The sequence below is a fragment of the Rhynchophorus ferrugineus genome, unplaced genomic scaffold, assembly GCF_030347505.1.
Source record: "Rhynchophorus ferrugineus isolate W39M unplaced genomic scaffold, kcgeb_rfMv2 rfM7, whole genome shotgun sequence".
NCBI lineage: Eukaryota > Metazoa > Arthropoda > Insecta > Coleoptera > Curculionidae > Rhynchophorus > Rhynchophorus ferrugineus.
The window spans coordinates 8,991,037-9,005,108 of NW_027472586.1; the positions used below are offsets into that span (position 1 = coordinate 8,991,037).

General features: G+C 34.7%; 3 protein-coding genes across 4 annotated transcripts; 1 reads left to right on the forward strand and 2 right to left on the reverse strand.

Annotated features, from left to right (window-relative positions):
• Window positions 1–1,740: 1,740 nt before the first annotated feature.
• Window positions 1,741–9,462, reverse strand: LOC143199418 (uncharacterized). Of its 2 annotated transcripts, none has more exons than XM_076409222.1 (10): window positions 9,190–9,462; window positions 8,830–9,137; window positions 8,469–8,673; window positions 8,216–8,405; window positions 7,256–7,521; window positions 6,913–7,201; window positions 6,659–6,854; window positions 4,762–5,208; window positions 4,318–4,706; window positions 1,741–3,127 (listed from the first exon to the last, which is right to left on the reverse strand). In XM_076409222.1, exons 1-10 carry the CDS (start codon window positions 9,348–9,350, stop codon window positions 1,769–1,771), a joined length of 3,810 nt encoding a protein of 1,269 aa, XP_076265337.1. In that variant the 5' UTR covers window positions 9,351–9,462; the 3' UTR covers window positions 1,741–1,768. The 2 variants fall into 2 exon arrangements, with proteins under 2 accessions (XP_076265337.1, XP_076265336.1); XM_076409221.1 differs by having other exon boundaries at window positions 6,913–7,204; window positions 9,190–9,461.
• A 188-nt stretch (window positions 9,463–9,650) lies between these two features.
• On the forward strand, window positions 9,651–12,808 carry Hr96 (Nuclear hormone receptor HR96). Its single transcript, XM_076409224.1, has 5 exons — window positions 9,651–10,767; window positions 10,819–11,053; window positions 11,281–11,493; window positions 11,555–11,764; window positions 12,207–12,808. Exons 1-5 carry the CDS (start codon window positions 9,992–9,994, stop codon window positions 12,399–12,401), a joined length of 1,629 nt encoding a protein of 542 aa, XP_076265339.1. The 5' UTR covers window positions 9,651–9,991; the 3' UTR covers window positions 12,402–12,808.
• Window positions 12,800–14,003, reverse strand: LOC143199424 (WD repeat-containing protein 91). Its single transcript, XM_076409231.1, has 4 exons — window positions 13,642–14,003; window positions 13,446–13,586; window positions 13,278–13,393; window positions 12,800–13,220 (listed from the first exon to the last, which is right to left on the reverse strand). Exons 1-4 carry the CDS (start codon window positions 13,883–13,885, stop codon window positions 12,873–12,875), a joined length of 849 nt encoding a protein of 282 aa, XP_076265346.1. The 5' UTR covers window positions 13,886–14,003; the 3' UTR covers window positions 12,800–12,872.
• Between the last annotated feature and the right edge of the window lie 69 nt (window positions 14,004–14,072).

A 14,072-nucleotide genomic window follows, 5' to 3' on the forward strand; every position in this document is an offset into this window, starting at 1 on the left:
TTAGAGTTCCACGTCATTCTTCGCCAATATTATGCGAACTATTTTAATTAGCCTGGCGTTTTAAATATTTTTCGAAACGTATCAGGAATTCTTTCCGAAGCTGCCATTATTTCCATCTCAAATATCGCAACTATGTTACACCTATAAAACGGATTTTCCAAAGTTTTGCATTCCCTAGGCGCCCGGATTAACCCAGTTCGCCTCCGCACCCGAGAAAAAATAATCCCAACAAAAGCAAGCTGTCCGACCATGGTCTCGATCATTTTAACGAATCAGATCAGTTCCTAATTTGTTTGCGGAGTTTTCTCATAAACGAAAAATTGATAGCTCGTATCGCAGTTGTGCAATCAGTACCGACCTAAATTGTAATATTCAATCGCCTATATCAAGATCAGAATAGAGCATTATATTGTAATCAAATAAAAATAATAAATTATTCATATGTGCAGTTAGTATACACCAGGAGTATATTATCAAAAATAATTTCTTGAACTATAATTTTAAATTTGTTCTTGCGTGTAATCTGGACTGACCCACTACACTGTATTAAATAAAATATATAACCAGAGAATTAATTTCAATTAGAAAAACAGATAATTAAAATAGCTCCATATATGCAATTGGTATACGCCCAAATAATTTGTTCGCATTCTATATACAAACATGAATAAATCAAATTAATAATTTCTTATCTTGAAATTTTTATAACGCAACCTCGCAAATTGTTGACCATTTTTGACCCTACATCTTAAATAATCAAACACTGATTAATAAAAGTGTTAATTTAAAAAAAACTGTAAATGAATTAAAACGGCTCCATGTGTGCAATTAGTATACGCCCAAATAGCTTTTCCTCCTTCTGTAAACAAACTTGAGCAAAGCCAATGAATCATTTTATCATAGAATGTTTATGACCTATCCTCATAAATTGATTCCCTTGTGCAGTAAGTACAAACATAATAAATAATCAAACACTGATTAATAAAATATTTAATTTAATTTTTAAAAAATAATGTAAAATATCGAACGAATTAATATAGCTTCATATGTGCAATTAGTACACGCCCAAATTACTTTTTATATAAATTAATTTACTTGTGCAGTTAGTATACGCCGCTATTTTAATTATAAAACATCTTAAATAATCAACCGCTGATTAATACAAACTTAATTTTTAAAAAAACCGTAAATATTGAATGAATTAAAACAGCTTCATGTATACGATTAGTATACATTCAAATAACTTTTTCGCCTTTTGTATACAAACTTGAGTAAAGCAAATGAATAATGTTTTATCATGGAATATTTATGACTTACCCTCGTAAATTGAATCCATTGTACAGTCAGTAAACACCCAGATAATAAATAATCAAACAGTGACTAATAAAAAGCTTAATTTGATAAAATCGTAAAATATCATAAGAATTAAGACAGTTCTATATGTGCAATTAGTATACGCCCAAATAACTTTTTTGCATAAATTAATTCAATTGTGCAGTCAGTGTACGCCTCATTTTTTTAAAAACAATAAATAATCCCAAATATTTTGTTGTGCAGACGGTATACGCCCGCCATTATTTTAAAACATAATAAATAAACAAACATTATAAATATTGAAAAAAGAATAGAACTAAACCAAGCAGAACACAATAGTTTTTCATATAAATAAATCATCTTAACTCTTATGTAATGAATAGTAGAGATAAGGAGAGAAAATTGGATATACATTAATACTCACCATTCATTGGATTATTATTTATTTCAACGACTAAAATATGCTACTGAAAAACGACTTCACATTCCGACCAACGCTGTCGAAATAGTTCTTCATTTTATTGGCGAAGTTCTCCAGATACTTCACGTTGGTTTTGCCGAAGATCTTCTCCAAGTAGTTGGGCGATTGCAAGGCTGCCTTCTCGGTACTGTCCAAGATCTTCCTGGTTTGCGATACGATTCCCTCTACTGAATTTAAAGTGGAATTCCTTACGTTGCCCAGTATTCCCATCTGGTCCTCCAAGAGCTCTTCCTTCCGAATCAGATTGTCTCGAGCTTGCGTCAGAATATCTTTCTCAAACTCGTTCTTCAACAAGTTAAAGTCGTCTCCCGACTTTGAACTATACTCCTGGATAGTTGGATCTTGATGAGGGTGAGTTACTGAACCAACAGTGGTAGAATGATCACTGACTGATTGTTTATCATTAACATCACGATCATTATGCTCTTGTTTGGGTGATATAGGATGATTATTGTCTGTAGTATGGTGTTCTTCATCCTTCACTATAATATTTGATGGTTTTTCATCAAATTGTTTCTCACTATCATCATCATCATCATCATCATACTCTTGTTTCGATGATATAAGATCATTGTCTGTGGTGTGGTGTTCGTCATCCTTCACTATGATATTTGATAGTTTTTTATGATTCTGTTTCTCACTAACATCATCATCATCATGCTCTTGTTTAGATGATATAGGATGATCGTTGACTATGGTGTTGTCTTGTTCATCCTTCGCAATGATACTTGATGGTTTTTTATCAGACTGTTTCTCATTAACATCATCATCATTGGGCTCTTGTTTCGATGGTAAAGTCCACTGTCGAGATGTAGGGGGATATGTATAAGTTTGTTCACGTGACATTTCACGTGAATCGATGAAATTCTCTACAGACTGTAAACGGTTTGTTTCGATATAACGTCGCTTGCGTCCTAGCCCCAGGTAAGTTGGTGGTAAGAGGCTGTTTCCTAAGTTCTGATCGTGGAACCGAGCGAACAATGGAAAGAGGTTAGGATTTTGAGCTAAACCGATCATATCGACTGGTTTCCAGGGCTTCAGGCCTAAGGTAAGGGGCTTGTAGTACCCGAATAGCTTGTTATCCAACAGAGACCTCGTGCTTCTGCTGCGAGGTATCTCGTTCACTTCTGTGCCTGTCGCTGTAGCAATCCTGTTGGTTATTAAAGGTCCTTTCGTACTCTTTTCTTGTTGTTTCTTGTTGGGTACTTTGAGGCAATTCCTCTTGCACATTATCCTATTAGTTTTCGAACGAACAATGGGGTTAATATGGCGTTTGCTTCTCATGATAGCATAATCAAGATCATCGAAAACGTTAAACTCATCCAGACCATTCTGCAACAAATATACCATACACCACTGTGTTCGAAAAAATAAAGACTTTGAACATGTAGTGTATTGAGAGACCCGAAATCTAACGAAACTAAATCAGGACAATATGGCGATTGCGGAATCATTGGAAATTTTTTTATAAAACTGATGCAAAGAACTAATGATTCTTGAAATGGGGCATAATCATGATAGAAAAAGCGAAAGTACTCGACCCACAAATAATATTTCTTCAGTAAAATATTCAACTACAATGTACCAAGATAAATAAAATGTTGCCAAGAGGAAACTTAAATAATAAATAAATAAATAAAAGTTATAAAACATCATATAAATTACAAAGAAACAAATGTTCAACAAGCAAAATAAAGCATTCAATAGTAAATAATTAAGAGAACATGTAAATATTAGAATAATAGAAATTAAATGTAAATAATAACTAAAAATTAGCTATAGAGAACAATAGACAAGAAAGGTATATAGTATACCAATACACGTACCAATATACGAAAAGATTAAATAACAAATTAAGGGTACATATTAAGAAAAATAAGAACAATAAAAAAATATGTCAAATTAAAATTATCAACGAAAAAGCAACCAGCAATAAAATCTAATTACAAAAATAAATATAGCAAACCAAATCCCACAAATATATAAAGACAAGAAATTGTAGCAAAAGAAAAATAAAGATAAAGAAATAATAAAGACGAAGATAAACAAGAAAAATTAACAATTACTAAATTAAATACAAATATTAAATAAACAAATAAGATGATGGGACGGGTAATAATGGAATGTCATATATGATGAATAAATAGATCATTATAATAAAAAGAAAATGAAACAAAAGAAAAATTGGAAGAAAAAAAAACAAAAAGAACAAAAAATAAAACTGGTGATAATAAAATGAACAATGAAAAATAAAAAAATAAAAATGTTACATACAAAATAAACAAATAAGATACCACAACAGATTGATTGTCATGTATTATGAAGAATTAAAAGATCATTTTAGAAAAAGAGAAAATCAAAGTAAAGAAAAAATAAGAATTTGTTTTTTAATATAAACAAAATTGATAGTTCTAAAATAAGGATATTATAACTAGTCGAAAATAAACAGAATGAAATAAATTTAAAAGAAAATGTGATTAATCATAATAAACAGTGAAGAATAAATTAAAGAAAATACTTACAAACACTGACATATCATTGTAGGTCTTCTCATTCTGCCCATATTTCATCTCCCACAGTTCGGAAAACTTCTTCGATGGATCATTCCAGGACCAGCCCAGTTTCTTGACATGCGAGTGACCACCAGCGTCATCTTCATCTTCATCCGACTGTTCCATAAAATGAAAGCCATCTCGTGAACTGTACTCCTTGGTTTTGCTTCGAGCATTTGGCGATATGTTGGTACCAAAGGGGCTCTTGTGCTTGCATTTGGTTTTAATCGGTTGAAACCACTCGGAAGAGGCGGCCTGCTCGGATGACGTCAAGTCAACGAAGGTCCTGGCGCCTTTTCCGAAGTCGTAGGAGTCGAGTTCATCGGAATCCATGAAATTCTTGAAAATTTCACTGTCGTCTTTAAAAAAAATATATTAAAAATCAAAAAATCGAATGGCCAAGGATGAACTGACCTTTAACATCCATTCTCCTATGTTTCGCTTCTTGCTCTTCCCAGTATTTCCTCAAAGGAGACACCTTGGACTGTTTCGCCGTCTTGCTCCGACCTAGCCCGGCTTCCGGCTTCGTCTTCTTCTTCAGCAAGTCTAGATTGATGTCTCTCTTGGCGGGTCTTCGAGAGTTTTTGTTCTCCTTGAAGAATTTCTCGAACTGCTCCTGGCTGAACTGGTTGTTCTTGTGGAAAATCGCCTTCTCGTCCAGGAGCACGTGGTTGATGTCGCGCCTTTGTCTCGGCAAGCGTATGGTGGCCTTGTTCACCAGCATATCCAGTTCGGCGCTGCTGAGTTTGATGTTCTTCTGGGCGGCCTTGGCTCTGGCTCGTTGTTTCAGTATCGATTCGATTTCTTGTACGGTCAAGAAGAGGCTGTTGCTGGGTACACGGAAATCTGAATATTTTTCGCCTGAAAAGGAACTGAGAATAGGAAAAAATATTGCAGATCCTCGAAGATGTGTATAGCAACGATTATGATTATTACCAAAAAAAAAGTATTTGGTCTAGGGCTACTCTAATTTTTTTGTTCGTTTTTGGTAAAATGATTTGTAGTTTGCTTTCAAAATAGGCTTCAACTTCGGTATCATTTCGTCATTTATGCCAGAGAAAATAACAATAGCTGTTTGATTGAACTTTTAAATCAACTGAAAGTTTGTCATGAAATTTTGACATGTGTTGTTTAGTCAAAATCAGTGGACTTATTGAATGATGTTGAATACATTCTTTGAGCCTTTAAAGGAACAAAGAATTCTACGAAATGAGCAGTTTGGCTTTAGTTCCAAACATTAAGTAGCTTGACCAGTTCCAAATATGTATCTGTGACTGTGTGTGACTGTATCTGTGAGATAGTGACGGTCTTTTTTTTCCTAAAGCTTTCAACAAAAACTGGTGTCAGTGCTCCTTTCTGAAGCAATTAAGCTCGGAATAGCCCTCGATCTAGTCTCATTAATTATTTTGTTGTAAAACACCAAAAACTGACTAATTTCGTTCAATCACTAAAAAAGCTGAAAAAAAAGTCTAGCCACTTCTGAAACAAGTGAAGATCATGGACAATTGAAGATGATTGAGGAGCACTGATACATCCACTGTATAGTCCAAACACAGCACCCTCTGATTTTCACTTGTACGGCTCTTTAAAATAATTGAAGATAATGGAGAATTGAAGGACAAGAAACAAGCCCATACACCTATTTGATGATCCGTCAAAAATAACAAGAACTTGGTTGGAGAGTTTTGATACATCCACCGAATAGTCCAAACACAGCACCCTCTGATTTTCACTTGTACGGCTCTTTAAAATAATTGAATATAATGGAGAATTGAAGGACAAGAAACAAGCCCATACACCTATTTGATGATCCGTCAAAAATAACAACAACTTGGTTGGAGAGTTTTAATACATCCACCGAATAGTCCAAACTTAACACCCTCTGATTTTCACCGGTACTGATCTTTAAAACAAGTGAAGATAATGGACAATTGAAGAACAAAGAACAAAACCATACACCTTTTTGATGATCCGTCAAAAATTAAAAGAACCTGGTTGGGGAGTTCTGATACATCCACCGAACAGTCCAAACCTACATCAGAGTAGCAATTGTCTGCAATATTTCTACGAGGTCTTATATGATTAAGTTAGTGTTCAGAAAATAAACTGATCGGCTTTTGCACTGAACGACTTCCGATTTTCAGTCACATCAGCTCAGTAATAACATTATACACAAATATCTGATTATTTTAGATAAAAATTATGTGAAAATTTTGTACGTGCGTTTGAAATTTGAGCGTTTCCCTCGATGTCCCCCCTTCACCCATCTGATCCTGACTTGGTTCCAATGAGACCACACATGACGACTTACCCGCAGGTTTCTTATCCACGCCAGCTTTTCGAGCCTTCTCCAGGTAAGTTTTCAGATTCCTGTTGAGGACGTCGTTCCGACCGCTGGAGCTCCTACTCCTCCCGCCGGCTTTATTCACCATTTTGTCATAATAGTTTTGGTCGGACTCCATCTCGTCCAGCATACTTTTCTTGATCTCCTCCAAAGTGATTTTGTTCTGTAAACGAATGCAAGTGATCCAACACATCGAAACTACGGATAAAAAGAACGCTTACAGAAGGTCCCGTTTCCCGCATCCTTTGCTCGATGTTGAACGCCACCTCCCCGGAGGACGCGTCTCCTTGATCCTCGTTGATCTCCGCCAATATATTGTCCAGTTCCTCCTCGCCATCGCTGCACAAAGAACACCTGGCTCCCGCCAGAACGAAGTAAGCTATGGAATTGGCCGGGACCTCCAGAGGTATGTGGGATTTGATCTTGGCCCTTCGCAGCTTGGGTTTCAATATCGCGTCCGGAGACGTTCTCAGCCGATCCATGGTCAGTTTTTCGTCGTTGAGAAACACCCTACTGGGGTTTAACCGGTTAAAGATCGTGGATCATGACTGGTCGGAGACTTACCCCGGATCCTCCAACGTCGAGGTGAGCAAATAGGTCTGGATCTCCATCGATTTCTCCGTTAGAGCGTGAGCCAAGTGAATATGGGCGTTGCCCTCAGTTGTCGAGTTGTTTATCACGAGAACGGTAACGGCACCGCTTCTAGCGTAAGAGTTCTGATTCTTGGCGCAGTGAGCGAAAGCTTGGAGGTCGTTATTGGAAAACATGGGTTTTGTGTCAAGAACTTTAGCACCCATGAGTTTTTTGTGTAACCAAGACGCCCAGTAAACCTACAATAGTAATTAATAGTAATATCATCAATAATCAGCTAAAAAATTGGCCGAAGATCATCGTCCAACCCGTAAAATATGTAAATAAATAAAATGTAGTATATTACATAAACAATGCGTTTTATTTCCACACTATAAAACCTAAATTACTTTATTCCCATCCTAAAACTGTTTAATAAATTATCTATAAAAAAATGTCAAAACCTGATAAAATTAATTAGTTTACTCATATTAACATTACCAAAACAGTATCATCAACTATCAAAAATAGACACATTATAAAACCGAAATTACTTTATTCCGATGAAATTCTTTATTTTACTTATATTAATTTTACCAAAAAAGTGCCATCGACTGACACAAACAGATATAAAAAATAAGCAACTATCTTTACTGTTCTTCATGACAAAAACATACAAATAACCTTATAACGCTGCCCAAAAAAAACACCGGATATTTAAAAATTATAAATATATATATAGTTGGCCATGTTAAAGTCGAAATCAATAATCAACAACAATTCAAAACAATCTGTCAATTCTGAATGACTTTACCACCTAAAAAATCAGAAGTAACAAAGGAAAATCAAGGAATACAAAAAAAAACTAACCAAAAATAACCGAAAATAATTTCCTCCACCTCAAAAAGTTCAACTAACTGGAAAATAAAATAAAAGACTATTCTGAACACTTACCGGAGAATCCCGAGTGATTTCCCGCAATCTCGGCTCCCTGAAGATGACGTCGTAACCAGCATAAGCCGCTTCTTCCACCCGTTGAGTCCATTCCATGGCGGACTTAAATGTTACCGGACTTAAATCTTTAGGCATCACCGTCCACATGGACACTTTGTCTAATCCCAAATCGTTTTTCGAAATCAACGGCCTGAAAGCAGGAAAATGAGCAAAAAAGACTAGCAAATGAAAATTAGGTAATGAAAAAACCTACGATTCCCACAAAATCGCGTCCACGGTCTGTTCCAAGTCCCTGAAATAGTTTTCCAGATTTCCATTAGCGACCTCGTCGAAAGCGCATTTGCTTAAATCGCTTCCAGCCACTTTCCAGCTGTCGTCGTGGCCTGGAAAACGTTTCAAGGCTTGTCGCAACACGTTCAGGTCGTCGATATACTGAACGACAGTTTTATTGGAACATTCTTGAAAAGAAAACAATTACACAACACTTATTAGTTACAAAACATAAAAAAAAACAAATACCGGTATTTCACAGTTCCAAACTAATAGCAAAATTAATTTAAAATAAACACAATGGATTAAAGCGACAAAAATAAATAACTAGAGTTAAAACTCACCATAACCTAACTGCCAATAACAATTAATGCTGAATTGATCTGACATTTCCAACAATGGTAACAGAGTATCGGCGTCCCATGTACCCTTTAACGTCGCCGCATCATTTATGCCAAAGACAGGAGTTAGTTTAGCTAGATTAAACCACTCATTGATACCAAACCACATTGACGGTGAAATCAGGACCTCAGTTAAATCTCTTCTGGATAACTGATCGTCATCCTCAACAAACCGAACGTATGGAGTTGATGGACCTACTAAGCGGATGTAAGCCGGTCCTAAATGTCGTGCTAGCAGCAACGAGGAATCACTAAACCACATCAATTAATAGAAAAGAAAACAAAAACTTTTAATCAAATTACCTTAAATTCACACCTATCAATAAAAGTCCTGGATCGATAGATAGACTCAAAAATTTGTCACTAACTGTATGAAAAACTTTCTTGGTATTAACATTATAAAATGCATCTTCGCATTGAACATACAATACGTAAACAATTAAAAGTAATTTATGTGGGAACATTATCAACAAAAACTTCTATCTTGCGATCTTGTCAATATCTTAAAATGTATTAAAAACTATTTTGTTATTTGTTGCTAGAAAACATAATTGCACTTTCAGCATAGCCTACTTTTAAAAGTTGTCGTCATTTATATTTAATAAACAATTACAATTTGCCATCATGCATATTTTTTTGGAACTAATACTAGTTATATTAATTCTATGAGATTTTATATGTTTAATTTTTAAATAATTATAATTACTATAGAAAAGACAAAATCTTATCATGTTTTTTCAAAGTGTATGCTAGGCAACTAAAAATACACGGATAATGTCATGAACAAAACATTGTCAAAAGTAATGTCGAATTTTTTCGTTTATTTTAAATGTAGTTTTTCTTTAATTTACTTGCAGAAAAATTACTAATACAATAATACAGAATTATATTGAATGCGTGTCGTAGTGTTAAGGTGAAATATGACAGGCGCTCAAGGTTACTAGCCTAGTAATAATATAAACAAATAAATTATCAAAAATCTAAACGCTTATCGCTATTACAAATGTCTAAAGTTTCAATTGTTTGACTATGAATAACTCTTATCGAAGAAAACGTGTTTGTGTCCGTCCAGTAAAACTATTCATGACTTGAATCGTTCGAAATAATGAAGGGAAAAGTGGACACGAAAGTTTGTGGTGTGTGCGGTGACAAAGCACTGGGTTATAACTTTAACGCGGTAACATGCGAGAGTTGCAAAGCGTTTTTCCGAAGGAACGCCTTGATACAGAAAGACTTCAAATGTCCGTTCTCTAATCAGTGCAAAATAACGACAGTAACGAGAAGGTTTTGCCAAAAGTGCAGATTGGATAAATGTTTCGCCATAGGAATGTGTAAGGATCTAATAATGTCCGAAGAGGACAAAGTTTTGAAAAGACAGAAAATCGAGGAGAACCGCGCTAAAAAAAGAAACATGGGTGGTGCGAAGGCAAGTCTTAAAAAGATAAAACGAGAATCCATGGAGGCGGATTCCCAGGAGAGTGAGTTATATAATAATTCGTATACAACAGACTCTGATTCCAAGGATACAACATTATCCGAGGGATATCAACCGAACAATCCAAATTTAGTTAGTGTTATTAATTACACAAACAATGCTGAAGGGGAAAGGACAATAGTTGATGACAAAATTACTTCAACCAATGAAAGATTGGTTTCCTCTAGCGATGATTTACCTTCATTTGAAAATGTATTAGGCTTTCAACAGGATTACAATACTAGTAACAATTTAGAGAATCGTCTCAATAATATGGTGGCGTTTAGTAATTTAGCAAATAACAACATACCATACAATAGTAATACAAAAGATGAAACCGCCGTTGACCAATCAGAGAATAAGACCACTTTAGATGTTACCAGGGATGTTCTTAGAGATGTACAAAGGTTAATATGATGGTCTCGTAGTGAAATATTACTTCAATAACAATGTTTCAGTTTAAACCCATCCAGGTCTAATCAGGATCCGAATCCTATTGAATCGATTCTCTCGGAAGCCATTAAATTGGAATACGAGGCTTATTCGTCCATAGCGCAGTGCAATTCACATTCAAGGGAGTTGAACGATGCAGAGAGGGCCAAATTAAACGAATTAATTGTAGCGAACAAAGCATTATTGACACCTGTAGATGACGAATTGGGCTGTTTGATCGATTTTAATAATACCCTAAAGGTGAGTATAAAACTAAAAAAAAACATATTTCCTTGCACATATTGGACTGCGAAAAAAAACACTTCACTTTTTTTATCATAAAAATAGGATTGTTATCATCTTTAAATGAACAGGTGTGTAAATATCTGAATTTGCTGTGCGTATGTTGCAGTAAATGTAATAAATCAAATACAGTACCTGTAGTTTCAATTTATATTCGGAATGTTATGAGATAATTTAAAATCTAGGTACAAGGACAGACAAAAACTGACCCAAGCCTACTCGACGTGATCAACTTAACAGCCATCGGTATTCGAAGGTTGATTAAAATGGCGAAAAAAATCAACGCGTTCAAGAACATGTGCCAGGAGGATCAAGTGGCCCTACTGAAGGGTGGCTGTACGGAAATAATGATGATCATCAGCGCCATGAAGTACGATCCCACCAAGAACATCTGGAAGGTATCCCGATCTAATTAACAAAAAAAAAACTAAATTTCCTCATGGCGGCTTTCTGTGACAGATACCGTCCGTCCAAGAAACGCTCAACGTCAACGTCAATGTACTCAAGTTGGCCAAGGGGAACGCGTACCAGGAACTAGAACGGTTCATAAGGACGTTTGATCCCAAGTGGCGAGCTGACGAAAATATTATCCTCATTCTGTGCGCCATAGTTTTATTTACACCGGACCGCCCGAGGGTCATTCACCAAGATGTCATAAAACTTGAACAGGTAAGTTTCAACATTCCTCATTCCATTCAACGGTCCTAATATAGAATAAGGAAATATGACCATTCCTATTCCCAACAGATCATGTTTAACTTCGTCATCCTTTCCTTCTTTTTTCTATACTTAGTTTTTCGTCGCGTTGTATTATCATAGTGCATTTGATTTCGCATTTAATTCAAGTTGTATGTCTAAGAGATAAAAGCTATTTTTTTTATTTAAGTCTGCCGGTTCAAGTCAAAACAGTCAATTTAATAAATCACTATAGTAGCGACTTTGACAGATAAAAGATACCAAATGTCAGTTTTAGAACTAACTTAGATATTGTTTACGGGACAGCACTTGAAAAGTCAAAGTTACTACAACCGGACATATAATACACAATTATTCTTCCCTGTATAGTTCCTTAGAAAAAGTTCAGCCGTTATTAATAATTTGATGTTTTCAGAACTCGTATTACTACCTTTTAAGAAGGTATTTGGAAAGCATTTACGTCGGCTGCGAAGCAAAATCCACCTTCTTGAAATTGATCCAGAAAATAATGGAACTGCATAAAGTTAATGAAGAGCTCATCAATGTTCTGTTGGATGTGAACCCTTCCCAAGTCGAACCACTGCTGATAGAGATATTCGACTTGAAATAGCATCTGTATCATATAATATAGGAGAAAATAACATGACTGAACATAACCCGTATTTATATGAACGGCTGGTGATAATGATGCATATTTTTTGCTGGTGCTACACGAGTCCTGAAATCATCATCATTCGACATCACTGTTTTTTAAAGCTTTAACAATATTCGGTTTCTCCAGGTTTATATAGTATAGAAAATGTTTGGAGCTCAGGTATTTTTTTATTGTTATCTGTTCGATTTTTATATATTTTATGTTTATAAATATTTTCATAGTTACATATATATAATTATTTAGTCGTAATTATGCTCTCTGATTTAGGAAAATCAGAAACAATGTGATATACAAGTGACTGGTTCATTATTCTAAGCAATAATTTAAGCATATTGTAGATAAAGATTAAATAGTTCTTAAGACTTAAGTTGTTTTATTCTATCCAACTATATCACGGAAATAACACAGACAGTAAAATAATTAAAATTAGGAATCATGCAAACTTCTAATGTTTTTAGTAACAGAGCCGGTGCGCTTTTTAGCTGGCGCGTTTTCTTTGCGACCCATTACAGGACTAGAACCACTCCCCATGTTTCTGATCAAATTTTTCAAGCTTTTACCCTGATTATCAACATTATTACTTTCCTGGGCAATAATATAAAAATCATCCAACAAATGATTAGGTGGATCCACTTGACAAGGCGCAATATTAGCTTCTATGTTTCTATCAATCAACAAAGCTAGACGATTCTTCAGCGATTCATTCCTTTGCTCCAATTTCAAGATTTTGTTAGCATCTTCCTCGTAGTTTAAGAGAGTAGGCATTGGCATGTACTAAAATATATTAGAAATAAACATTCCCTGTTTGGAGTCTATTAAAAAAGAGCAAACCTGAAATATGGAAGCCAAAAAGTTATGTAGAGAAACTAATAACATATCTTGCCATTGTTTGGTGAAATGTAGTGAAAATGTGGGATTTTCTTCAGGATTTTTGATATAAGGTAACACTACAAAAAGACGATTGCTCAAATAAACATACATACTTAGGAACTAATTTACCAAACCAATCTTTCCATTCGCTTTGATTCTGTAATTCTGGCGTCATTTTTAAGAAAAAATCTATTACCTTATCAGGTTTGTTGTTGGTGACTGCATTGATTAAATACAACTTTAAAACGGCATTTTCTAGTTTCTTTACGCCTAAAACGATACACCCATTTATATTTTGTGTAATTCCATAATAACATCTACTTACTGGAGGTAAAATTACTTTCGAGTTTGCTGAAAATGTTTTTTTCAAAGTGTCCCCATAATTCTCTAACTCCATTTAGGTCATAAGCTGATATTAGTTGCATTAACTGCTCTATAATTTTATCAACCCTAAAACTCTTATCTTTATCTACTTTTAAATCACCATCGAAACTCTTTAAAGTCGAAGCAAAACCCCTAAAAACTAAATACTCCCTAATTAACTCATCAATATATTGAACGTGGGCCATAATGTTCTGTATATATTATTATAAAAACACAAACAAAATGACAACAGCTGATCTCGTAATGACGTTAAGATAACGATATCGTAAATTAATAGATATAATATTTATTTACTGCATTAACGAATGCCATGTTATTTTTAGCATTTATAGACATTAAAATTTTGCCCCTATAATTATATTATATTTATTT

Excerpts from the sequence above, each read along its gene's own strand:
- Hr96 (XM_076409224.1), top strand. The coding sequence starts at position 9,992 with ATGAAGGGAAAAGTGGACACGAAAGTTTGTGGTGTGTGCGGTGACAAA. Across the intron at positions 11,494-11,554 it reads CCACCAAGAACATCTGGAAG|ATACCGTCCGTCCAAGAAAC; the intron begins GTATCCCGATCT and ends TTTCTGTGACAG. Across the intron at positions 11,765-12,206 it reads ATGTCATAAAACTTGAACAG|AACTCGTATTACTACCTTTT; the intron begins GTAAGTTTCAAC and ends TGATGTTTTCAG.
- LOC143199418 (XM_076409221.1), bottom strand. The coding sequence starts at position 9,350 with ATGTTCCCACATAAATTACTTTTAATTGTTTACGTATTGTATGTTCAA. Across the intron at positions 9,138-9,189 it reads TTGATAGGTGTGAATTTAAG|TGATTCCTCGTTGCTGCTAG; the intron begins GTAATTTGATTA and ends GATGTGGTTTAG. Across the intron at positions 7,205-7,255 it reads TCGACGTTGGAGGATCCGGG|TAGGGTGTTTCTCAACGACG; the intron begins GTAAGTCTCCGA and ends GTTAAACCCCAG.
- LOC143199424 (XM_076409231.1), bottom strand. The coding sequence starts at position 13,885 with ATGGCCCACGTTCAATATATTGATGAGTTAATTAGGGAGTATTTAGTT. Across the intron at positions 13,587-13,641 it reads CGAAAGTAATTTTACCTCCA|GCGTAAAGAAACTAGAAAAT; the intron begins GTAAGTAGATGT and ends GTATCGTTTTAG. Across the intron at positions 13,221-13,277 it reads TTTTGGCTTCCATATTTCAG|TACATGCCAATGCCTACTCT; the intron begins GTTTGCTCTTTT and ends AATATATTTTAG.